General features: G+C 42.4%; 1 protein-coding gene across 3 annotated transcripts in view; it reads right to left on the bottom strand.

Moving 5' to 3' along the window:
- Taok1 (TAO kinase 1) overlaps window positions 1-26,373 on the bottom strand; it is a 183,879-nt gene that overhangs the window by 87,196 nt on the left and 70,310 nt on the right. For all 3 annotated transcript variants that reach the window (XM_045158532.1, XM_045158530.1, XM_045158531.1), the window contains 2 exons: window positions 11,227-11,451; window positions 236-307 (listed from right to left, as the gene is read on the bottom strand). In XM_045158532.1, the coding sequence (XP_045014467.1) occupies window positions 236-307; window positions 11,227-11,358 (204 nt within the window). In that variant the 5' untranslated portion in view covers window positions 11,359-11,451. The remainder of the gene's footprint in view (window positions 1-235; window positions 308-11,226; window positions 11,452-26,373) is intronic.

The following is a 26,373-nucleotide window of genomic DNA, read 5'->3' on the forward strand; positions in this document are numbered from 1 at the left end:
GACTACATAGTGAATTCCAGGTCAGCCTGGGCTACAGTAAGACCCTACCTTGAAAAAACAAACAAAAAAAAAAAAAAAAAAAAAGAAGAAAAAAAATGTAAAAGCAAAACACAGTTGGTCAACCTTTAGTATATCACTAACATTTTGTTCATCACTCTGGGTAGTAGTTATATGGGTACTATCGGTGAAAAAAAAATTCACTAAGACACATTTAAGATTGTAAACTTTAACCTACCTCAGTAGACTGCTTTCCGCTATAAGACATTTTCTTGATGGCCACCACTTCATTGGTACGTACATCTCGTGCCTTTAAAAAGAAGAAACACACAAAGACCACTATAAATAATCAATAAAATGAATCTGGGGAATCATTTCTTTGAAAACATAGATGCTTGCAAACACAAGCACAAACACACACACACTATAAAATTACTTTAGTGGTACAAGAAATAGGGAAGATGTAAGTTAAAGGATACAAAATATCAAATATGTAAGACGAACAAAAAGTACAGTAAATAAAACTGCATTGTGAGAGGCATGGTGGTGCATGCCTTTAATCCCAGTACTCGGGAGGCAGAGATAGAAGGATTGCTGTGAGTTCAAGGCCACCCTGAAGACTACATAGTGAATTCCAGGCCAGCCTGGGCAACAGCAAGACTATACCTCAACTACCCACAAACAACCAAATATTATATTATATTAGTGACTTATAAATAAGTAGGTTTTAGCATCTCCTGTGACATATAAAAGGTACCTGTGAGGTAACAGATAAGCTCATCTTTTTCGCTACAGTTACCATTTTACTGTTTATAAGTATCCTATAACATGAATTTGTAAATCTCAATTTTTTGTGGGGGGGGTGTTGGAGGTAGGGTCTCACTCTAGCTCTGGCTGACCTGGAACTCACTATGTAGTCTCAGGCTGGCCTCGAACTCTCCTTGATCCTCCTACTTCTGCCTCCCGTGTGCTGGGATTAAAAGCATGCGCCACCATGCCTGGCTTCAAGTATTTTTTATCTTTTTAAAAAATTTATTTGAGACAGACAGAGAAAGAAAGGAGAGAGAGGGAGGGAGAGAGAAGGGGCATGCCAGGACCTCTAGCCACTGCAAATAAACTCCAGATGCATGGGCTACCATGTGCATCTGGCTTTCATAGGTACTGGGGAATTGAACCTGGGACCTTAGGCTTTTCAGGCAAGCACCTTAACCATTTCTCCATCCCTTATTTTTGTTTTTTTGAGGTAGGATCTTGTTCTAACCCAGGCTGACCTGCAACTTACTCTAGTTCTAGGCTGCCCTGGTACTCACAGTGATCTTCCTACCTCTGCCAGGATTAAAGACTAAATTAGACATCTTAATTATTGAGTTCTAAGAGTCATTTGTATATTCTAGATGGAAGTATATTTAAAATAAAAAATGATAACATCAAAATAGAACAGGGACTAGTTGGAAAGAAGGGGTACAGTGAAAGGGGGAGAGGAGAAGGACGAAAAAGAGTGGCATGAGAAGATTATGATTATGGTATACTGGTGTGTATGTACAAAAGATGTCAATGAGCCAGGCGTGGTGGTGCACACCTTTAATCCCAGCATTTGGGAGGCAAAGGTAGGACTGCCATGAGTTCGAGGCCACCTTGGGCCTACATAATTAATTCCAGGTCAGCCTGAGCCAGAGACTCTACCTTGAAAACCAAAAACAAAAACAAACAAACAAAAAACCCAAAAACTTTTTAAAAAGACTATTTAAAATAGAGGGCAAAAACTTTTTAAGCCACAAACTGTGGAAGTAATACACATCTGTTAATTTCTACTCTTAAGAGCTAAGGCAAGAGCACTGTGTGTTTGATGCCAGTCTGGAATACAAAATAAGTTCAAGCAAGGCCAGCCAGACTAATACAGTGAGAATGTCTGAAGAGGAGTGGGAAGAGGACGGGAGGAGAGTATAGGGGAAGGAGAAGGGATAGCATAAAGGATATGGAGATGAATAAATTGCTTAAACACTTTGGGGTGTGTATGAGAGAGTGTGGATGTGTGCACATGCCTCGGTACACATAAGGAGATCAGAAGACAATTTTGGTCATTGGTCCTTGCCTTCCACATTGTTTGAAGCAGTCTTTTTTTTTTTTTTTTAACATTTTAATTTATTTATCTGAAAGCAGAGATAGAGAGAAGAGAGATAAACAGAATGGATCCTAAGATCCTCCAGCTCCTGCAAACCAACTAGAGATGCAGGAGCCACCTTGTGGACTTGGTTTTACATGTGTACTGAGGAAATGAACTTGGGTCATTAGGTTTTTCATGCAAGCACGTTTATTCCTGAGCCATTTTTCTAGCCCAGACAACCTCGATAGGTAGCTTTCACTAGACTAATCTGTGAAATTCTCCTGTCTCTGCCTCCCACTGAGGAATCTCTTGAGTCTTATTTATTTCTACTATATTATGGATATGGCATTCACAAATGAAGTGAAGCATGGTGACTTACAGCTGTAATCTACAGCATGAGAATCTTCTCAAAATATAAATAAATAGGGGTGGAAGATGGCTTAGCCGTTAAGGAGTTTGCCTGCAAGGTCTAAAGACAGAGGCTCAACTCCCCAGAACCCAAATAAACCAGATGCACAAAGTGACACATGCATTTGGAGTTCGTTTGCAGTGGCTAAGGCCCTGGCATAACAATTCTCACCCTCTTGCTCTCTCAAAATTAAAATATAAGGGGGGGGAGGGAGGGAAGGTGTTACCATGGGATACTTTTTATAATCATGGAAAATGTTAATAAAAATTGAGAAAAAAAATTTAAAATAAATAACTAAATAAAAATAAAAATATAAGCCGGGCATGGTGGTGCATGCCTTTAATCCCAGCACTCGGGAGGCAGAGGCAGGAGGATCGCTGTGAGTTCAAGGCCACCCTGAGATTACATTGTGAATTTCAGGTTAGACTGGACTAGAGTGAGACACTACCTCAAAAACAAAAACAAAAACATAGAACATAATTGGCTGGAGAGATGCCTCAGCAGTTACGGCGATTGCCTGCAAAGCCAAAGGACCCAGGTTCAATTCCCCAATATCCACGTAAAGCCAGATACACAAGGTGGTGCATGCATCTGGAGCTCATCTGGAGTGCACAGTGCCTAGAGGGCCTGGCACATCCATTCTCTCTTGCTCGCTCTCGCTCTCTCTGCTTGCAAATAAATAAATAAATAATATTTTTAAAAAAGAATATAGAGGGCTGGAGAGATGGCTTAGAAGTTAAGACACTTGCCTGCAAAGCCTAAGGACCCACATTCAACTCTCCAGGTTCCATGTAAGTCAGATGTGCAAAGGTGAGGCAAAAGTGCAAGGCTGCACATGCCCACTAAGTGGCACAAGTGTCTGGAGTTCGATTTCAGTGGCTGAGGTCCTAATGTGCCAATTCTCTCTATCTCTCTGGGGCTGGAGAGATGGCTTAGCGGGTTAAGCATTTGCCTATGAAGCCTAAGGACCTGGTTTGAGGCTCAATTCCTTAGGACCCACATTAGCCAGATGCATACGGGGGTGCACATGTCTGGAGTTTGTTTGCAGTGGCTAGAGGACCCAGCGCACCTATTTTCTCTCTCATCTACTTCTTTCTCTCTCTGTCTGTCGCTCTCACATAAATAGATAAAAATGAACAAAAATAAAAAATACAAGAACATAGAAGAGCTAAAGAGATAGCTTAGCAGTTAAGTCAGATGCACAAACTGATGCAAGTGCGCAAGGTGGCACACATATCTGGAGTTCAATTACAGTGGCTAGAGGCCCTGGCACACCAATTCTTTCTCTCTAAAAACAAACAAACAAACAAACAAACAGTGTGGTGGTTTGATTCAGGTGTCCCCCATAAACATGTGTGTTCTGAATGCTAGGTCCCCAGCTGGTGGCAATTTGACAACTGAAGCTTCCTAGAGGTAATGTATTGTTGGCAGCAGGCTTATGGGTATTATAACTAGCTGATCCTTGCCAATGTTTGGCACACTATCCCACTGCTGTTGTTCACCTAATGTTGGACAGATCCACCTTCTCCTCATGCCAATTTTTTCCCTTGCCATCACGGAGCTTCCCCTCAAGTCTATAAACCAAAATAAATCCCTTTTTTTTCCCCCCACAAGCTGTTCTTGGTCAGGTATTTTCTGCCAATAATGTGAACCTGACTGCAACAAACATAGATTAATATACTTGTACAGTAGGAAATAAGTAAGTATTACATTCCATTGTTTTCTTTAAAGTTTATTTGTATTAATTTATTAGAGATGAGGAAAGAGAAAAGGCACACTAGGGCCTCTAGACACTGCAAATGAACTCCAGAATCATGTGCCACCATGTGCATCTGGCTTATGTGGGACATGAAGAATCAAATCTGGGTCCTTGGCTTCACAGGCAAGTGCCTTAACCACTAAGCAATCTCTCTAGCCCACCATTATTTTTTAATATCAGTAAGAGAGAGAACTGGTGCACCAGGATGTGCAGCCACTGCAATGAAACTCCAGGCATGTGTGCCACCTGTGTATCTGGATTATGTGGGATCTGGAGAGATGAACATGAGCCCTTAGGCTTTGCAGGAAAACACCTTAACTGCTAAGCCATTTCTCCAGCCCTACATTCCATTTTTAAAACTGAACAATAGCTGACAAAATTCCCCAACTTTTACAAAGAAAGCAAATGACTCTGTTAAAGGTCAAATGTGGTCTGTCACATTTGTTAGCAAGCTACTTGTTTCTTAAGCCAATGCTCTCTGTGGTGTTTTTATTTCTTTATCCAAGCCCTATCTACTGATTTCACGTTGGTTCTATTTAAGGTACTAGAAAGTATGATAATGTTTATCTTCCTTGCATCTTCAGAAAAGGATCCTACTATATATACAACTCTCTGATTTGGTTTCAAATACATACTATGACACCAGTTCCCTGACAAGGTAGTCATGCTGACTGGTATGATTAGAGCTTTTTTTTTTTTTTTTGATTTTCAAGGTAGGATCTCACTCTAGCCTAGACTGACCTGGAACTCACTATGTAGTCTCAGGGTGGCCTTGCACTCACAACAATCCTTCTACCTCTGCCTCCTAAGCGCTGGGATTAAAGGCATGTGCCACCACAGCCAGGTTAGAGCATTTCTTTTAATATATTATAATCTCTACTGCTAATTATTAAACATTCAGAGATATGTTATAAGAACTTTGTTTTACTGTACTCATATATGTGTTCATATTTGTGTGGGTATACATGTGCTATACATTAAAAAAAATATTTTGAATGCCAGGCGTAGTGGCGCACGCCTTTAATCCCAGCACTCGGGAGGCAGAGGTAGGAGGATCACCATGAGTTCAAGGCCACCCTGAAACTACAGAGTTAATTCCAGGTCAGCCTGGACCAGAGTGAGACCCTACCTCGAAAAACCAAGAAAAAAAAAAAAATTTGAAGACGGGTATAGTGGCGCGATCCCAGCACTTGGGAAGCAGAGGTAGAAGGATTGCCGTGAGTTCGAGGTCACCCTGAGACTACACAGTGAATTTCAGGTCTGCCTGAGCTAGAGTGAAACCCTACCTTAAAAAAAAAAAACAAAAAAAAAAAAACTAAACTAATAAAAAAAAATATATATTTAACTGGGTGTGGTGACACATACCTTTAATCCCAGCACTCAGGAGGCAGAAGTAGGAGGTTTGCTGTGAGTTCAAGGCCACCCTGAGACTACATAATGAATTCCTGGGCTAAAATGAGACCAAATCTCGGGGAGGGGGGACCCTAAACAGGGAGCTGGAGAGATGGTTCAGTGGTTAAGGTGCTTGCCTGCAAAACCTAAGGACTTGATTTCCATTCCCCAATACCACATTGAGCCAGATGTACAAAGTGATTCATGTATCAGGTGTTCAGTTGCAGTGGCTAGAGGCCCTGGTGCCTGTCTCTCATCAATAAATATTAAAAATAAGTAAATAAATAAATAGGGCTAGAGATATGGCTCAGCAGTTAGTTAAAGGTACTGCTTGCAGGGCTGGAGGGATGGCTTAGTGGTTAAGGTGTTAGTCTGCAAAGCCAAAGGACCTAGGTTTGATTCCTCAGGACCCACATAAGCCAGATGCACAAGGTGGTGCATGCATCTGGAGTTCGTTTGTAGTGGCTGGAGGCCCTAATGTGCCCATTCTGTCTCTCTCTCTCTGCCTCTTTCTCTGACTGTCACTTTAAAATAAAGAAATAGAAGTAAACAAACAAACAAAAAACCCTGAACAATAAAAATGAAGAGACAGCCGGGAGTGGTGGCGCATGCTTTTAATCCCAGCACTTGGCAGGCAGAGGTAGGAGGATAACTGTGAGTTCGAGGCCACCCTGAGACTATATAGTAAAATCCAGGTCAACTTCGGAAAACAACAACAAAACAACAACAACAAAAAACGGAGACAATCTAATGAAATTTTATTCTGTGCAGAAATGTAAAAGCCAGTTCTCCAACTCATATGAAATTAAGGGGTCCTAAATCAATTTTTAAAAAGAATAATCAAAACAGCACTTGTGAGGCAAAGATAAGGAGATCTCCATGAGTTCAAGTGTAGCCTGAAATTACATAGTGAATTCCAGGTCATCCTAGGCTAGAGAGAGACCTTACCTTGGCAGGTGACAGAGGTGGAAAGGGGGTGGAGAATATCAAGCTAGGTGTGGTGGCATGTACCTTTAATCCCAGCACTCCAAAGGCAAAGGCAGGAGGATTGCTGTGAGTTCAAGACCAGTCTGGAACAGCATGAGTTCCAGGTTAGCCTGTACTATAGTAAGACCCTACCTTGAAAAAAAAAAACGAAAAAGAGGAGAAAAAAAAGGAAAAAAAAAAAAAAAAAGAAGGAAGGGGCTAGAGAGATGGCTTAGTGATTAAGCACTTGCCTGTGAAGTCTAAGGTCCCTGGTTTAAGGCTCCACTCTCCAGTACCCACATAAGCCAGATGCATTAGGGAGTGCATGCATCTGGAGCTTGTTTGCAGTGACTGGAGGCCCTGGTGCACCCATTCTCTCTCTCACTAGTTATCTGCCTCTTTCTCTCTCTGTCGCTCTCAAATAAATAAATAAAAATAAACAACAAAATAATTTAAAACAAAAAGGAAGGAGGGAGGAAGTGGTGGAGGAAAAGGAGGAGGAAGGAAAAAGGAGGAAGGAGGAAGAAAGAAGGATGAAGAAAAAAGAAAGAGAAAGGGAGGAGGAAGAAGGAAGGAAAACCTTTAAGTAAAAATGTGACATAAGGGGTTGAAGAGATGGCTTAGCAGTTAAGGCATTTGACTGCAAAGCCAAAGGATCCTGGTTTGACTCTCTAGGAACCACGGAAGCCAGATGCACAAGGGGGTGCATGCATCTGGAGTTTGTTTGCAGTGGCTGGAGGCTCTGGCGTGCCCATTCTCTCTCCCCCTCTCTCAAATAAATTGTGTGTGTGTATACACACACACACACACACACACACACACACACACACACACACACACTGTTTTTTTTGTTTTTCGAGGTAGTGTCTCACTCTAGTCCACGTTGACCTGGAATTCACTATGGAGTCTCAGGGTGGCCTTGAACTCAGAGCGATCCTCCTACCTCTGCCTCCCGAGTGCTGGGATTAAAGGTGTGCACCATCACACCCGGCTAAAATATATATTTTTTAAAAAATGAGGGCTGGAGAGATGGTTTAGCAGTTAAGCGCTTGCCTGTGAAGCCTAAAGACCCCAGTTCGAGGCTTGATTCCCCAGGACCCACGTTAGCCTGATGCACAAGGGGGCGCACGCATCTGGAGTTCGTTTGTAGTGGCTGGAAGCCCTGGTGTGCCCATTCTCTCTCTTGCTCTCTATCTGCCTCTTTCTCTCTCTGTCACACTCAAATAAATAAATAAATAAAAATCTTTAAAAAAATGACATAATCAAAATTCTCAAGTTAATTGAAAGCCATATGGTGACATGGCTAGATCTACAGTAAGAACAAAAATTTTTTAAATGTTTTATTGTTATTTATTTGACAGAGAAAGAGGGAGGAGGAGAGAAAGAGAGAGAATGGGCCCCCTTGTGCATCTAGCTAATGTGAGTCCTAGGGAATTGAACCTGGGACCTTTGGCTTTGCAGGCAAACGCCTTAACTGTTAAGCCATCCTTCCAGCCCACAAATCTTTTTGTTGTTGTTGTTTTTGGCTTGTGACTATGTGTGGTGTATGTATGTGCATGTGCACATGTGGCACCCCGTAAGAGCTCACCTACAGTGGCGTGTGCTTGCTTGTGGTGGCCAGAGAGGAACATCAGGGGTCCTTTTCCATTGCTCTTGTGCCCTGTTCTTATTTGAGTTGGATTCTCTTACTCACCTGGAGCTTGCTGTTTTTTTTGTTTGTTTGTTTGTTTTTTTGAGTTCCAGTGATCCTCCCATCTCTGCCCCACTATAGGACTGGGATAACAGACATGCATGACTATGCTCAGCAGTTTATGTGGGTCCTGAGGATCAAACTGGTACTGTCTCTCAGGACAATTTAGGCCCTCATACTTGCACAAAGCACTCTTAACGACTAAGCTATCTCAGCCCCAAAACAAATCTTCTATCCATAAAAATTATAAAAAAGTAAAATGAAATTAATGCTAGTTTTGCTGTTCCACTTTAAAATGCAAAAGTTGGGCTGGAGAGATGGCCTAGCGGTTAAGCGCTTGCCTGTGAAGCCTAAGGACCCCGGTTTGAGGCTCGATTCCCCAGGACCCATGTTAGCCAGATGCACAAGGGGGCACACGCATCTGGAGTTCGTTTGCAGTGGCTGGAGGCCCTGGCATGCCCATTCTCTCTCTCTCTGTCTCTCTCTGCCTCTTTCTCTCTCTGTTGCTCTCAAATAGAAGAATAAAAATAAACAACAAAAAAAAAAAATTAAAAAAAAATAAAATGCAAAAGTTATGGCCACAGTAAATAAGTGTTCAGGCATGGTGATGCACACCTTTAATCTCAGCACTTGGGAGGCAGAGGTAGGAGGATTGCTGTAAATTTGAGGCCACCCTGAGAATTCCAGGTCAGCCTGAGCTACAGTGAGACCCTACTATGAAAAACCAAAAAAATTTTAAGAAGTATTTAGTTAAGATAGAAAAGACACAGGTCTAATAGTTTCAGGCATCTACCAAGAGCCTTGAAATGTGCCCTCCAAGGTTGGATAAGGTTGTACAGAGTAAACTGGCAAAAAAAGAAGGAAAAAGCACACGACTCATTAATGTGCACAAACAAAAGAGCCATATGCAAAGTAGGTAGATTAAACAGAAAGACTAGGGCTGGAGGAATGGCTTAGTGGTTAAGGCATTTGCCTGCAAAGCCAAAGGACCCAGGTTCAATTTCCCAGGACCCACTTTAGCTAGATGCACAAGGGGGCATGTGTCTGGAGTTTGTTTGCAATGGCTGGAGACCCTGGCATACCCATTTCCTCTCTCTCTCTTTCCTCTCTCTCTTCCCCCCTCCCTCTCTCTTTCTCTGCCAAATAAATAAATAAACATATTTTCTAAAAAAAGTTTTAAAAAGAAAGACCAACTGGTTGACCTTAAAAAAGCATTTTGAAATATTGGAATAGGGTCTTTAGCATGCATACCTATAATCCTAGCACTTGACAGGCAGAGGTAGAGGAATCATTAGCTGTGAGTTCAATGCCAGCCTAAGACTACATAGTGAATTCCAGGTCAGCCTGGGCTACAGTGTAACCCTAGCTCAAAAAAAAAAAAAAAAAAAAAAAAAAAGATAGTAAACTTTTGCAATATCAATTGTTTACTAATGTAGAGTGATGAGCACTTCTTTTCAAAAGGAGAGCTTTACAGAGTCATTCCTGTGCCTACAGAATAACCAACAACCAATAAAAAGCAAGATAAAAGCCAGGCGTGGTGGCGCACGCCTTTAATCCCAGCACTTGGAAGGCAGAGGTAGGAGGATCCCCGTGCCAGCCTGAGACTCCATAGTGACTTCCAGGTCAGCCTGGGCTAGAGTGAGACTCTGCCTTGAAAAACCAAAAAAAAGAAAGAAAGAAAGAAAGAAAGAAAGAGAGAGAGAGAGAGAGAGAGAGAGAGAGAGAGAGAGAGAGAGAGAGAGAAAGAAAGAAAGAAAGAAAGAAAGAAAGAAAGAAAGAAAGAAAGAGCAAGATAAGCTGAGTATGGTGGCACACACCTTTAATCCCAGCACTCAGGAGGCAGAGAAGATAGGAGGATTGCTATGAGTTCTAGGCCAGCCTGAGACTACATAATGAATTCCAGGTCAGCTTCAGCTAGAGTGAGACCCTACCTCAAAGAGAAAAATTGCTGGGCTGGAGAGATGGCATAGCAGTTAATGTGCTTGCCTGCAAAGCCCAAGGACCCAGGTTTGACTCCAAGAACCCACGTAAGTCAGACACACAAGGTGACACATTTGAACAAGGTGATGATAGCATAAGGTGGCTGTGGTGGTTTGATTCAGGTGTCCCCCATAAACTTAGGTGTTCTGAATGCTAGCTCCCCAGCTGATGGATATTTGGGAATTAATGCCTCCTGGAGGGAGTGTATTGTTGGGGGCGGGCTTATGGGCTTTATAGCCAGTTTCCCCATGCCAGTGTTTGGCATACCCTCCTGTTGCTGTGGTCCATCTTCTGTTGGCCAGGGGGTGATGTCCACCCTCTGCTCATGCCATCGTTTTCCCCTGCCATCGTGGAGCTTCCCCTCGAGCCTGTAAGCCAAATAAACCTCTTTTTCCCAGAAGCTACTCTTGGTTGGGTGATTTCTACCAGCAATGCGAACCGGACTGCAACAGTGGCACACACATCTGGAATTCAATTGCAGTGGCTAGAGGCACTAGAGTGCCAATTCTCCACCCCCATAAAAAATTGTCAATAAAATTTAAAACAGAAAAAGAAAACCTGTTAATAAATAGGCTTCTCTTAATGCACTAATCTTCTCTAGCAAATTAATCAAACCCATGGAAAGGGTTGTAGGATCCTAGTTCTATAGCTGGTGGGTCAGAAGTAAGCCTGTGGCTTTCCACTGTTATCTAGTTGGAGGCAGTGTTATGGAGCTAAACCCTCAAGACAGTATTTCCAGGTAATGTTGAAACTGAATTAAGTTAAACAACAAAGAACTAGCAGGTTTCTTCTGTAGAAGTGATTATTTGCATGGTGTATGGGGATATGTCTGATGTAAGCAACATGGTTTGAGAGTACATCGGAGTACTCAGCAAATTATTTATCACTTTTCACTCTGACATCATTGACATCAAGCTTTTAATACTCACAAAATATACTGCTCCAAAGCTTCCATGGCCAATTTCTCTGAGGTCTGTGAAGAGCTTTTCTGGATCTTCTTTGAAGAAGAGCTCTGCAATTTCAGGGTCCTTTAGACTGCCCGCTCTATTAGTTGATGGCATCCTGCTGGGCAATCAGCTGTCTGATTCTAATTTTATACTGCTATCCCAATGCTTGGTTCATCTGTATAAATGAAGCCACACTGGCATAAACTACTGTAGGGAAATAGGAAAAATAGTGAGCAAAGTTAAAAATTGCCAAGAATATGATCATTACAGACATCATCTACAAAATCAGATCTAGAAAACACAGTGTGACTTATATCATATAAACCAGGTATAGTTAGTACAAGTCTGCAATCTCAACACTTCTGATCATGTGTGATCATGAGTCCTCCAGGCTAACCAGAGTAATAGTGAGACCTTATCTTTAAAAAAAAAAAAAGCCAGGAAAGGTGGCAGTGATAGGAGGATCACTGTGAGTTCGAGGCTAGCCTGAGACTACATAGTGAATTCCAGATCAGCATGGGCTAGAGCAAGACCCTACCTTGGGGGAAAAAAATAAAGTAAAAAAAGAAGGGGGCAGCACACAGGGGAGATGGGTCAGTGGAGTAAGAGTGCTTGCTGTGTAAGTATGAGGACCTCAGTTTACTCCCTTAAAACCATGTAAAAAGCTGGATGTGACCACAAACACCTGTAACCCCAATGCTGAGGGTAGGGCAGAGACAAGAGGATCCTTGGGGCTTTACTGTTCAGCCAGTTTAAACAAAACTCGTATCAGGGGCTGGAGAGATGGCTTAGCGGTTAAGGCACTTGCCTACAAAGCTAGCTGACCCAAGTTCAATTCTCCAGTACCTACATAAAGCCAGATGCACAAGGTGGCACATGTGCCTGGAGCTCATTTGCACTGGGTAGAGGCCCTGGCATGCCCATTCATTATCTGAATCTTTCTCTCTCTTAAATAAATTTAAAAATTTAAATTAAAAAAATGGTGTGTGTGTGTGTGTGTGTATGTACTGGTGAGATGGCTCAGCAGTTAAAAGTACTCGTTTGCGCCAGCCATGGTGGCACACACCTTTAATCCCAGCACTAGGGAGGCAGAGGTAGGAGGATTGCCGAGAGTTTGAGGCTACTCTGAGACTACATAGTGAATTCCAGGTCAGCCTGGGCTAGAGTGAGACACTACCTCTGGGGGGGGGGGGGGGGGGGAGAAAGAAAGGAAAAAAAAAATCTTGTTTGCTTTCCATACCTGAAAGCTGATGACCTGGGTTCAATTTCCAGTATGCATGTAAAGCCATATGTACAAAGTGGTGCATATGTCTGGAATTTATTTGCAGTGATAGGAAGCCCTGGCATGTCCATATCCACTCTCTTTCTGTCTGCCTCTTTCTCTCAAATAAATAAAATAAAAATTAAAAAAAAATAAGGCTGGGTGGGCTGGAGAGATGGCTTAGTGGTTAAGCACTTGCCTGTGAAGCCTAAGGACCCCAGTTTGAATCTCAATTCCCCAGGTCCCACATAAGTCAGATACACAAGATGGCACATGCACCTGGAGTTCATTGGCAGTGGCTGGAGGCCCTGGCATGCCCATTTTTTCTCTCTCTCTCTCTGCATCTTTCTCTGTCTGTCACTCTCATATAAAGAAAGAAAAAAAAAGTTCAGACTCCTTGTCTCAAGGAAATAAGGCAAAAGAGTGACAGAGGAGGGTATTGTTCCCTTTGGAATCTGCAGCATATGCATGGGCATTCACATCTGGACACAAAAATTGTGTCATATATACATGCACAAAAGCCACACGACCATTAGACTGTACTTTTATGTATATCAGTATGATGAGTGGGTGCATGGGCGTGTGCACACCATGGCACATGTTTGGAAGTGTGCGAACAACCACCTGGGGGTGTTTGTCCTCTCCCCACACTCTGCCTGTGACAGTCTCCTAAGTTATTTTTGCCACTTCATTTTGCGTTTGCCAGTCTAGCTAGTCTGTGAGGTTCCACATTCTCCTAACTCCACCTCCCCACTGCTGTAGCTGCACTGATGTATGAGCTATTTTGCATCTGGCTTTGCTTAGATGCTGGAAAGTTGAACTCCAGCCTGCAGGCTTGCAAACAAGTACTTTTAATTGAGGGGCCAACTCCCCAGACCTATTTGTAGTTGTTAAAAGTATTTAATCTAGGGCTGGAGGGATGGCTTAGCGGTTAAGCCATTTGCCTGCCAAGCCAAAGGATCCCAGTTAAATTCCCCAGGACCCACACAAGCCAGATGCATAAGGGGGTGCACGAGTCTGGAGTTCATTTGCAGTGGCTGGAGGAGGGCCTAGTGTGCCCATTCTTTCTCTCTCTCTGTGTGTCTGCCTCTTCCCCCCCTTAAATAAATAAATAAATAAAGGAAAATAATTATATATATATATATATATATATATTTTTTTTTTTTTTTATCTAAAGCTGGGCATGGTGGCACACATCTTTTAATCCCAGCTCTAGGAGGCAGAAGTAGGAGGATCACCATAAGTTGAGGCTACCTTGAGACTAACAACTTGGGTTCAATTCCCCAGTGCCCATTTAAAACCAGATACACAGTGATATATGCATCTGGAATTTATCTGCATTGGCAAGAGGCCCTGGTGTGCCCATTCTCTCTTTCTGTCTCTCTCTCTCAAATCAATCTATTAATAAAAATATTTTTTAAAAAACGAACCTTGGGCTGGAGAGATGGCGTAGCAGTTAAGGTGCTTGCCTGCAAAGCCTAAGGACCCAGGTTCAATTCCCAGGACCCATGTAAGCCAGATACACAAGGTAGCATATGCGACTGGAGATCATTTGCGGTGGCTAGAGGCCCTGGTGTGCCCAATTTCTCTCTCTCGCTATCTGCCTCTTTCTCTGTTTTTCAAATATATAAATAAAATATATTTTTTAAGAATAAGTGAGGGTTGAGTGCTTACTGCTAAATGAGACATCTGTATTATACGCTGCATGGCTCAGGAAATATTGAGAAAGAAGGAACACAAAGAATGTAAGAGCCAGAGGATAGAGAAGAGTGCTTTGGAAATGCTGGCTTCTGTACATGAAGTGGCCACTGAGTTAGTTCATGACTTCACAGTGGCTGTCATTACCCATATAAGACATGCACAAAATTGAGCACCTAAACATTTTACATGGATAATGAAAGAGGGTTTTTAAAAAAAAGTGGTCCAGGGGCTGGAGAGATGGCTTAGCATTTAAGGCATTTGCCTGCAAACCCAAAGGACCTCGGTTCAATGCCCCAGTACCCACGTAAGCCAGATGCACAAGGGGGCACATACATCTGTAGTTCTCTGGCAGTGGCTCGAGGCCCTGGCGTGCCCATTCTCTCTCCCAATAAATAAATAAAACATTTTAAGAAATTTTTTAAAAGAGTGGTCAAACTACAAGAAGGTTAGATAGTCTGGTAGATAGCTTAGTGGTTAAAGGAGCTTGCACAAAAAGCCTGTTGGCCTGAGGTTGATTACCCAGTACCCACATAATGCCAGATGCATAAAGTAACACATGTATTTGGAGTTCTGGGGACCAAACACATGCACATCTCATTCTCTATCTCCTCGCAAATAAATAAAAATATTTTTAAAAAATAGAAGAGGGGCCGTGCGTGGTGGCACAAGCCTTTAATGCCAGCACTTGGCAGGCAGAGGTACGAGGATCACCATGAGTTCAAGGCCACCCTGAGACTACAGAATGAATTCCAGGCCAGCCTGGGCTAGAGTGAGACCCTACCTTGAAAAACAAGGAAAAAAAAAATAGAATAGGGGGCTACAGAGATGGCTTAACAGTTAAGATACTTGCCTGCAAAGCCAAAAACCCAGGCTTAATTCCACAGGACCCAGGTAACCCAAATGCACAATGTGGCACATGCATCTGAAGTTTATTCATTTGCAGTGGCTGAAGGCCCTAGAGTTCCCATTCTCTCTCTAATAAATAAAAATATATAAGATAAATTAAAAAATTTTTAAAAAGAGGGCCTAGTTGGAAAGGACTTCAGAGAAAGGGGTATGTAAAGGAAAAACAAAAGAATTACTGGGATTGTGATCAAACTACATTATGTTCATGTATGAAGTTATCAATAAATATATATATATATGTATATATATATAAAAGAAAACAGGAGGCTGGAGAGATAGCTCAGCACTTAAAGGCACTTGCTCACAAAGCCTAAGAACCTAGGTTCAGTTCCCCAGTAAAGCCAGATGCAGAAAGTAGCACATGGCTGGAGTTCATTTCCAGTGGCAAGAGGCCCAGATACACACATTCTTTCTTTATGTGCCTCTTTCTATGTCTCTCTTTCGCTCTCTCAAATAAATATTAACAACAACAACAAAAAAAAAGATGCAGCCAGATGTGGTGGCAGAAGCCTTTACTACCAGCACTCAGATACAGAGAGGTAGGAAGATCAATGTGAGTTTACGGCTAGCCGAGGACTACAGAGTGAGTTGTAGGTCAGCCTAGGTTAGAGTGAGACTTCTCATTTCAAAAAACAAAACAAGGGCTGGAGAGATGGCTTAGCAGTTACGTGCTTGCCTGTGAAGCCTAGGGACCCCGGTTCGAGGCTCGATTCCCCAGGACCCTTGATAGCCAGATGCACAAAGGGGCGCATGTGTCTGGAGTTCATTTGCAGAGGCTGGAGGCCCTGGCGTGCCCATTCTCTCTGTCTCTGTCTCCCTCTCTTTCTCTGCCCCTTTCTTCCTCTGTCTGTTGCTCTCAAATAAATAAACAAAATTAGTGTTTCCCACCCCTTCAATGCCCTCCCCTCCCTCCCCATCCATCCTAGTGTCTAGTCTGGACCCAAACGGCATTGGTACCATAAAATTCTACTTCCTAAAAGGCAGACCAAATGGCTGGACCTTCACTAGACCCTTACAGGAAACACCTGAACCACAAGACACTGGAGAGGGTAGGATCAAGTCTAACCTAAATCTTCTACATCTTCCCTCCCTCCCTCTCCCCCTCCCCCCCCCAACTCTTGTATATAAGTTATTTTTTTCCTCATTTTCTTAGTGGGCACTGACCTGTAACTCCCACTACCAGCATGGAGCTACCATCCACAATGAGCTTTTGATCAGAGAAACCTACAAGGTTTCCTAAAAGAATGACAGACTTCTGTCAGAGTACTTAACCCACCAAAGGTCAGTGGTAAGACCCTATTGCTGAAGACTCCATACACAGCTGACAAATAAAATGGAACGGCATGGCTGGAAGCCAGGAGAGAGTCAGTCCCCAGACAGTCGGTGTGTCTAGCGCCAGAAGGTGCTACATGGGCGACTGGGGGAAATGACCAATATCTATCTGTCCAAGCAACTCATGGTCTAACCTACTTAGCAACAAATAACCTGGTGTGATGCCCACACAAGTGCAATAGTGGCACACAGCCATGGTGGGGAACCAACTGCTCTTGATTTGGCTAACTAATTCCCTCAGTTGTACGGGACCCATAGCTGGAGCTGGAAAACAAGTCAGAACCATATCCAAACATAAGCCCACTCTCCAATATCAAGCTACCATCAATCATGGGGTATAAGAGGGCCTACCCCTATTAAACTCTCTATCAAAAAAGTGTTATCTCAATTTTCCGGGTGCTAACTTACTTTCCGTTGGACAATCTGCTTCTCTTTTTCAGATAGATGCAGGGCCTAAGGAGAGAGCTGCCCCATCATACCTCAAAAGGGGCCCAACTAAAACTAAGGAAAATTGGCAAAACAAGCAAGGGTGCTGTTTTCCTGATGAACCGGATACCAGCACAAAGGGGAAGGAGACCAACACAGAGAAAAATCAACTCCTACCAAATCAGAGAGCCAGAGCCTCAGAGGCCCCCAACACCTCAGTACTGAAGCAGACCAAAAATGAACCCAACATGGCTCAAGGAAATTTTGCGGAAGAGGGGGCGGAAAGAATGTCAGAGTCACATGTTGGGTCATGATATGCAGAGACATTTATCGTACCAATAACTGTGGGCTAACTCCACAATGCACGACCCATTTACATCAGTAAGGAGGGGCCATTGGGAGGGGGTAGGTCATGGATGAGCCTAATCAATGGTACCAAACTGCCTGTATTTGCTGAAAAGAAAACTAATAAAAAATAAATTAATTAATTAACTTAAAAAAAAAATACTCAGCTCTCCAGCTCTCCATGCTTGTGTGCCCAGCACTTTATACACTGAGCCACCTTGCCAATCACTTGATTCAAACAGAAAATTTTAAAAAGGGCTAGAAGGCTGGGCGTGGTAGCATGTGTTTTTAATCCCAGCATTCAGGAGGCAGAGGTAGGAGGATCGCTGTGAGTTCAAGGCCACCCTGAGACTACAAAGTGAATTCCAGATCAGCCTGAGCTAAAGTGAGACCCTACCTCAAAAAAAGGGGGGGGGGGACTGGAGAGATGGTTTAGAGTTTAAGGCGCTTGCCTGCAAAGCCTAAAGACCCAGATTCAATTCTCCAGGTCCTAAATAAGCCAGATGCACAAGGTGGCACATGAGTCTGGAATTTGTTTGCAGTGGCCATAGGCTCTGGCGCACCTATTCTCTCTCTCTGTCTCTAATAAATAAAAACTTTAAATGCTCAGCCAGGCATGGTGGCACATGCCTTTAATATCAGCACTAGGAGGCAGAGGTAGGAGGATTGTCTTGAGTTTGAGGACACACTGAGATTACAGAGTGAATTCCAGGTCAGCCTAAGCTACAGCAAGACCCTAGCTCAAAAAAAAAAAACCTCACTGTTTTTAAGATATATTACAGACCCACAGTAATAGCAACAACATGGTACGAGAACAAAAGCAGATACTTTGGGCTGGAGAGATCACTTAGCAGTTAAGGCGCATGCTTGCAAGCCTAAGGATCCAGATTCAATTTTCCAGGTTGAAAAACCAAAATAAAAATCTAGATATCTATATGTAGAAGGATGAAAATAGATCCTTATTTCCACATGCAAGAATCAAGTCCAAATGGATCAAAGACCTTAGCACCAGACCTGAAACTCTGAAACTGCTACAGAAAAAGTAGGGGAAACCCTTCAACATACTGGCATAGGCAATAACTTTCCGAATATAAACCCAATTGCTCAGGAAATAAAATCACCAATCACCGCCTGAGAACTCATTAAATAAAAACGCTTTTGTACAGCAAAGGACACGTGAATAGAGCAAAGAGGCAACCTACAGAATGGAAGAGAAGCTTTGCCAGCTGTATATCTGACAGAGGACTAATATCCAAGATATACAAATAACTCAAAAACTAAATAATGAGAAATCAAAAAAACCCACAGACCAAAAATGAGCTATGGAACTAAATAGAGAGTTCTCAAAAGAAGAGATACAGGTGGCCTATAAACATCTATAAACATGTTCTACATCTTTAGCCATCAGGAAAATGAAATTAAAACTACTATGAGATTCATTTCACTCTTGTCAGAATGGCTATTATCAATAAAGCAAATGACAATAAACACTGGCCAGGATGCAGAAAAAGAGGAACCCTTCTACACTACTGGTGGGAATGTAAACTGGTACAGCCATGATGGTAATCAGTGAGGAGGTTCCTGAGACAACTAAAAATAGGTTTGCCATTTGATCCAGCTATATCTAGGCATATTTCCTAAGGACTCATCTCACTACCTTAGAGATAGTTGTTCATCTATCTTTATTGTCACTCTGTTCATAATAGCTAGGAAATGGAACCAGCCTCGATGTCCCTCAACTGATGTGTAGATAATGAAGATGTGGGACATTTACACAAAGGAGTTCTATTCAGTAGTAAAGAAAGATGAAATTATGAAACTTTCAGGAAAATGGGTGGATATGGAAAGGATTATACTAAGTAAGGTAACCCAGGCCCAGAAAGCCAAATGCAGTATGTTCACTCTCGTTTGTGGATCCTAGCCACAAATGTTTAGATTTGTATGAGTTAAGAGGACAAATCATAGCAGAGGTCAGTAAGCTAGAAAGGGGCTATAAAAGGGAGGGAAGAGGGCTGGAGAGATGGCTTACCAGTTAAGGAATTTGCCTCCAAAGCCAAAGGTCCCAGGTTCAATTCCCCATTACCCACATAAAGCCAGATGCACAAGGTGGCACATGTGTCTACAGTTCGTTTGCAGTAGCTGGAGGCCCTGCTGTGCCTTGTCTGTCTGTCTATCTGTCTATCTCTCTCACTCTGCTTATAAATAAATAAATAAAATGAAAACAAATATTTTTTAAAAAAGGAAGAGAAGAGGGGAACACTTCAAGAGAGAGTATTGTGTGCATGTAAGTATATGAACAGATTACTACAGGTGGAAAGGCCTAAGTGAGGTCAAGGGAAGGGATTGAGTAAAGGAAGGGTGGGAGGTTTAATCAAAATTTAAGATGATGTTATGAATAAGCCATAAGGATAATGACTTCTTGGAATAATGGCACATCTAGAAGCCATAGATTGTTACTAGAAAAATTTCAGTGCCAGGGATGGGATACCTTCTAGTGAGTTGTTGGCCAGGGAGGTCCCTGATGCCAAAACATTAAAGGCCATTGCCAATGCTCTTGGTTGCCCACCAGAAATAGATGGTAAGACCCTATTGCTAAAGACTCCACATGCTTGGGCTGCAGGTCACTAAGAAATCAAGATGGAGCTGAGCTGAAAACCTCCCTGTATACCATCTGACGGAAAGCTAAAGCAACCTATGCTGCATGCAACCCTATGGGAAAGAGAAGTCATCAGTGGTGATAATCAGTAGTGGTCATTGCAAGCCCTAAGACTGGCCAGCCAGACCAAATGTGCCAACTGGTACAATAGTGGCATGTCTATTGTGGGGAAAACCAATAGCTCTCTAATTGGACTGGAGGCCTGTTCCACAGGAGGGAATACAGGCCTGGCACTGAAAACTTATTCAAAAGCCTATGGTGGGCTGGAGAAATGGCTTAGCGGTTAAAGCACTTGCTTTAACTTAATGCAAAACCTAAGGACCCATGTTCAACTCCCCAGGTTCCACATAAGCCAGACACATAAAGTTCTGCAAGTGTGTAAGGTCGCACATGTGCACAAGGTGGCGCATACACCTGGAGTTCGACTGCAGTGGCTGGAGGCCCTGGCACACCAACTCCTCACCAAAAAAAAAAAAAAAAAAAAAAAGGCAGCCAGGCTTTTAATCCCAGCACTGGGGAGGCAGAGGTAGGAGGATCACTGTGAGTTTGAGGCCACCCTGAGACTACATAGTGAATTCCAGGTCAGCCTGGATTAGAGTGAAACCCTATGTCAAAAAAATAAAAATAAAGCCTATGTGTGGGAGGTTATGAGCTTTAGGGGAGTAACACCTGCTGCTGCTGGCTAAATGCATATATACGAAAGTGCCCTGTAAGCACTTTTCTTAATGTTTGAACCCATATATTAATGCTACTCTCACTTCTGGTTAGAGAAGTTTCTCTTTTCAGATGGCAGTGATCACTGGAAAGACTCAAAAGTAACAGTGGAGTTGGGTGTGGTGGCACACGCCTTTAATCCCAGCACTCAGGAGGCAGAGGTAAGATGATCGCCATGAGTTCGAGGCTATCCTAAGACTACACAGTGAATTCCAGGTCAGCCTGGGCTACAGTGAGACCCTACCTCGAAAAGAAGAAAAGAGAAGAGAAGAGAAGAGAAGAGAAGAGAAGAGAAGAGAAGAGAAGAGAAGAGAAGAGCAGAGCAGAGCAGAGCAGAGCAGAGCAGAGCAGAGCAGAGCAGAGCAGAGCAGAGCAGAGCAGAGCAGAGCAGAGCAGAGCAGAGCAGAGCAGAGCAGAGCAGAGCAGAGCAGAGCAGAGCAAAGAAAAGCAACAACAACAAAAGTGACAGTAGCCAGGCATGGTGGCGCATGTCTTTAATCCCAGCATTTGGGAGGCAGAGGTAAGAGGATAGCCTACTACATAGTGAATTCCAGGTCAGCCTGAGCTAGAGTGAGACCCTACTTCAAAAAACACCAAGCAAGCAAGCAAGCAAACAAACAAAATGCCAGGTGTGGTGGCACACATCTTTAATCCCAGCACTGGGGAGGCAGAGGTAGGAGGATCACCATGAGTTCGAAACCACCCTGAGAAGACAAAGTAAATTCCAGGTCAGCCTGGACTAGAGTGAAACCCTACCTTGAAAACAAACAAACAAACAAACAAACAAACAAACAAGCACCAATGAAAGAAAAGAAAGGTGACAGTGGAGTGTTTAGCACTGAGACATCTCTAGCACAACTTCCAACCTTCCAAGCAGAGTCCATTGTGGAACAGGTGACAGAAAGAATGTCAGATTCAAAGGAGCAGAGCTGCTTACAATGCAATCTTCCAGACACAAAATTGCCTGGATATCCGTGATCTCTACCTGGCGCTACCTACACAACATCCCCATAAAAGGAGGAAAAGATGGTAACATCAAAATTAGAGAAAGACTGGGCTAGAGAGATGGCTTAGTGGTTAAGGCGATTGCCTGCAAAGCCTAAGGACTCAGGTTCTACTCCCCAGAACCCACATAAGCCAGATGGGTGCCTCTGAAGTTTGTTTGCAGTGACAGGTAGTCCTGGTGTGCCCATTCTCTCTCTCTCTCTCTCTTTCAATAAATAAGTAAAAATAAAATAAAATAAAATATTTAAAAAATTAAGGAGAGGGCTGGAGAGATGGCTTAGCGGTTAAGGCGCTTGCCTGCGAAGCCTAAGGATCCATGTTTGACTCTCCAGATCCCACGTAAGCCAGACGCACAAAGGGGAGGCAAGCACATGTCGCACATGCCCACTAGGTGGCGCAAGCATCTGGAGTTCCATTGCAGAGGCTGAAGCCCTGGAGTGCCAATTCTCTCTCTTTCTTTCTCTCTTGCTCTCTCTAAAATAAGAAAAAAATAAAATAAACATTAAAAAGAGACTAATTGAGAGGGGGAGAGAATATGGTGGAGGGTGGATTTGTGATGGGGAAGGTGGGTGAGGTGAGGCAATTATCATGGTTTATTGTCTATAATTAAAGAAGTTGTCAATAAAAAAGTTAATAAATAAATAAAAAGTCTCCCAAGAGTTCTCAAAACTTCAACATATAGCTTTCTTTTAATACCAAAGTAAACTTACAAGATAAAAAATTATTTTTCCCCTGTCAACAAGAATCTGGCATATTATTAATTAGCTCCTAGAAACTATTTCTTTTTAAATAATAATGGAGGACATTATGTATATGTAACAGGTACATACAAACTGAGACCCAGAAAAGGACATTTTATCTGTCTCTTAAGCCATCTTCCCAGCCTGTAGGTATCTTTTATTTAAAAAATACACACACACACACACACACTCTCTTATTTATTTGCAAGCAAAGAGAGAGGAGACAGAGAGAATGTGTATGCCTGGGCCTCCAGCACTGCAAACCAACTCCAGACGCATGCACCACTTTGTGCATCTGGCTTTATATTGGTACTGGGGAATTGAACTTAGGTCCTTAGACTATGCAGGCAAGCACCTTAACCACTGAGCCATCTCTCCAGTCCTGCAGGTATCTTTTAAATCAATGTTTTAAATCAGTGTTAGTCAGTTACTCCATACCTATCTTAAAAATCCATGGCAGTATTAAATAAAAAGCCTCTAGTCAGTTACTCCATACCTATCTTAAATCAATGTTTACATAATGGACAAAAATCTAAATGGTTGAGTGGTTTGGCTAAGGTCAAAGTTAATAACAGAAATGGAACTGCAAATCTTAATCTACTAAATGCAAAACAGTATCCTAAACAAAGGATATTGGTAGAAAATCTGGATCAAGTAGGGAGATTAATAATATATCAATAAGTGGGGCATGGTGGTACTCATCTTTAATCCCAGCACTTGGGAGACAGAGATAGGAGGATCGCCGTGAATTTGAGGCTATTCTGAGAATACAGAATGAATTCCAGGTCAGCCTGGACTAGAGTGAGACCCTACCTTGAAAAACCAAAATAATAATAATAATAATAATAATGTATCAATGTTAGCTTCATACTTTGGTAACATTACCATGGTTACTTAAAATATTAGCATATAAAAAGATGGCAAACCCTAATGACCCAGGTTCTATTCCCCAGCACCCACATAAAGCCAGATGCACAGCATGATGCATGCATCTGGACTTCATCTGCAGTGGCTAGGGGCCCTAATATGCCCATTCTCTCTCTTTCTCTCTGTGGGTATGTGTGTTTCTCTCTGCTTTCAAATAAATAACTGGGTATGTTTCATTAATCAAATATGTTATATATGTACACCCTTCAAGGTTGGTGTAACTTCCTTTCTAAGTATATTAATAATCTATGTAGAATCCAAAGCCAATTGGAATCATCAGAGCTTAAAAAAAAAAATCCAATAATGTAAGCTAGGAATGGTGGTGCATGCCTTTAATCCCAGCATTTGGGAAACAGAGATAGGAGGATTGCCATGAGTTCAAGGTCACCCTGAGACTACCAAGTGAATTCCAGGTCAGCATGGGTTAGAGCAAAAAACCTACCTCGAAAAACACAAAATAAAAAACTTTAAAAAATCCAATAATGTGTTTTACACTGGTCCTCTGGTAAGCCACCTGTCTTCTGGATCAAAGAGGTTAAGACCCAGAAGCCAAAAAATTAGTGCGTAGTCTGAAACAGGAGAGTCACAACTGAGGGAAAAATCAGTCCTCCTGGCTCCCCAAAGAAGGGAACACTACTTGGCCAGCACAGCCCTAATTCATAAATCCAAGATGCTCCTGCCAGGTCATTAGAGTCTCCTTTGGAGAGCCATTAGTGACCTCCAAAAGTACATCCTCAATTAAATTTTAGGTACCTGCTTGGCCTTAAACACTCAGAGAGGAAATATATAACCAAAGATGAAGGATGCCTCAAATATTATATGAGGGCTACAGAGATGGCATAGTGGTTAAGGCAGTTGCCTGTGTAGGCTAAGGACCCATGTTCAATCTCTCTCCAGATCCCACATTAGCCAGATGCACAAAGGTGATGCAAGCGCAAAGTTGCACATGCACACTAGATGGCTCAAGCATCTGGAGTTCAATTTCAGTAGCTAAGACCCTGGTGCACCAATTCTCTCACTCTCTCTAATTAATTAATTTAATTAATTAATATATATAAAATATGAATGGCCTATTAAGTAACATAGCAAGAGCTTTCCTAAAAGGGGAAATAAACAACATGCCTTAAGGCATGTTGTCCCCCCTCTAATAATTCTAATTCTACAGTAAGGGGCGAAACCCATAGATGTCAGGATGATTATTTTCAAATCTAAAAGATAGATAGATAGATAGATAGATAGATAGATAGATAGATAGATAGAGTCTGATCAAAGGTTACATAGGTCAAAAGACTTCCTTATACTGGAACATTGATGAATCCCTCTAACTTGTGCCAGGATATCATTATACTCCAATCATAAAAATTATTTGCTATTAAAAAGGTCCCAAGGCCAGAAGTACACTAGTCAGCCCCTAATAGCACCCAACCTTTGACCCTCATCAAATGATGAGAAAGGCTACTATACAAACTGTGGTATATGCGCTATTATCAAGGTTATATGTTGTGTATATACTCCTGATAACTTTGCTAATACCTCATCTGCTTTACAAGCCATACAGGAACAGATTCAGACCAGGTCAGACACGACTGTGCCATTCGTAAACAGCTATGGAAGAGGATCTCAGTCAGCTCATGATCAGATGGTACTGAGACAATCTAACTCCATCCACCTGGGGTCCCTTGAATGCTCTCCAAGATCTAGAAGTCTGCAAGAATGGAAACCATAAGAGCTACCACTTTGCTCTGTGCCTATTTCCCATTAATTCCTTGCTTTTATTCTTTCTTCCTAACATTTCTTTCAGGACTATCTTCCTGTACTTCATCAATAAACTTTCAGGGTTCTTTACAATAGGAAGAGTCACTCTTTAACTGCCATATTTCTTTTAAAAAAAAATCATTTTATTTATTTATTTGAGAGAAAGAGGCAGAAAGAAGACAGGTGTGGTGGCACATACCTTTAATCCCAACACTCAGGAGGCAGAGGTAGGAGGATCACTGTGAGTTTGAGGCCACCTTGAGACTATATAGTAAAGTCCAGGTCAGCCTGGACTAGAATTAAACCCTACCTCAAAAACTAAAAAGAAAGAGAGACAGACACACACACACACACACACACACACACACACACACACAGAGAGGGGGGGGGGGAGAATGGGTGTGCCAGGGCCTCCAGCCACTACAAACGAACTCCAGATGCATGTACCCCCTTGTGTATCTGGCTTATGTGGGTCCTGGAGAGTCGAACTGGGATCCTTTGGCTTTCCAGGCAAATGCCTTAACCACTAAGCCATCTCTCCAGCCCTAACTGCCATATTTCTACAACCCCAATCAGCTAGAAGCAGTTAAAGACTGACCAGTTATTGTCCTCTTTCCTCTAACAGTAGTTAAGAGTATCTTCCCAAGAGAGGGAGGACTGAAGCAGGGAGGTCAAGTACCTTTGTTAGGCAGTTCAGGTGGTCCTTGAAAGTAAAACAGAGGAAGTTCTATAATTTCTAGAGATCAAATGATGTTTTTTTTGTTTTTTGTTTGTTTTTTTTTTTTCCCCCAAGGTAGGGTCTCACTCTGGCCCAGGCTGACCTGGAATTAACTATGTAGTCTCATGGTGGCCTTGAACTTGTGGTGATCCTCCTAACCTCTGTCTCCCGAGTGCTGGGATTAAAGGCGTGCACCACCCCGGCTATGATGGGTTTTTTGTTGTTGTTGTTTTGTTCTGTTTTTCAAGGTAGGGTCTCACTTTAGTCCAGGCTGACTTGGAATTCACTATATAATCACAGGGTGCCCCTGAACTCATGGTAATCCTCCTACCTCTGCCTCCCCAGTGCTGGGATTAAAGGCTGTGCCACCATACCCCACTCAAAAAAAAATTTTTAAGGATAGTTTTTATTTATTTATTTAGTTGCAAGCAGATATAGAGAGAGAGAGAATGGGCAAACCACAGCCTACAGCCCTTGCAAAGGAACTCCAGATGCATGTGTCACTGTGTATCTAGTTTTACATGGGCTCTGAAGAATTGAGCTCCTGTCATTAAGTTTTACAGGCAAGTGTTTTAGCAGCTGAGCCATCTCTCCAGCCCCTCAAAAAAGAATTTTTAAAAGGAAAAAAAAAAATTTAGAAAAA

This window comes from Jaculus jaculus, chromosome 9 (genome assembly GCF_020740685.1).
Source record: "Jaculus jaculus isolate mJacJac1 chromosome 9, mJacJac1.mat.Y.cur, whole genome shotgun sequence".
NCBI lineage: Eukaryota > Metazoa > Chordata > Mammalia > Rodentia > Dipodidae > Jaculus > Jaculus jaculus.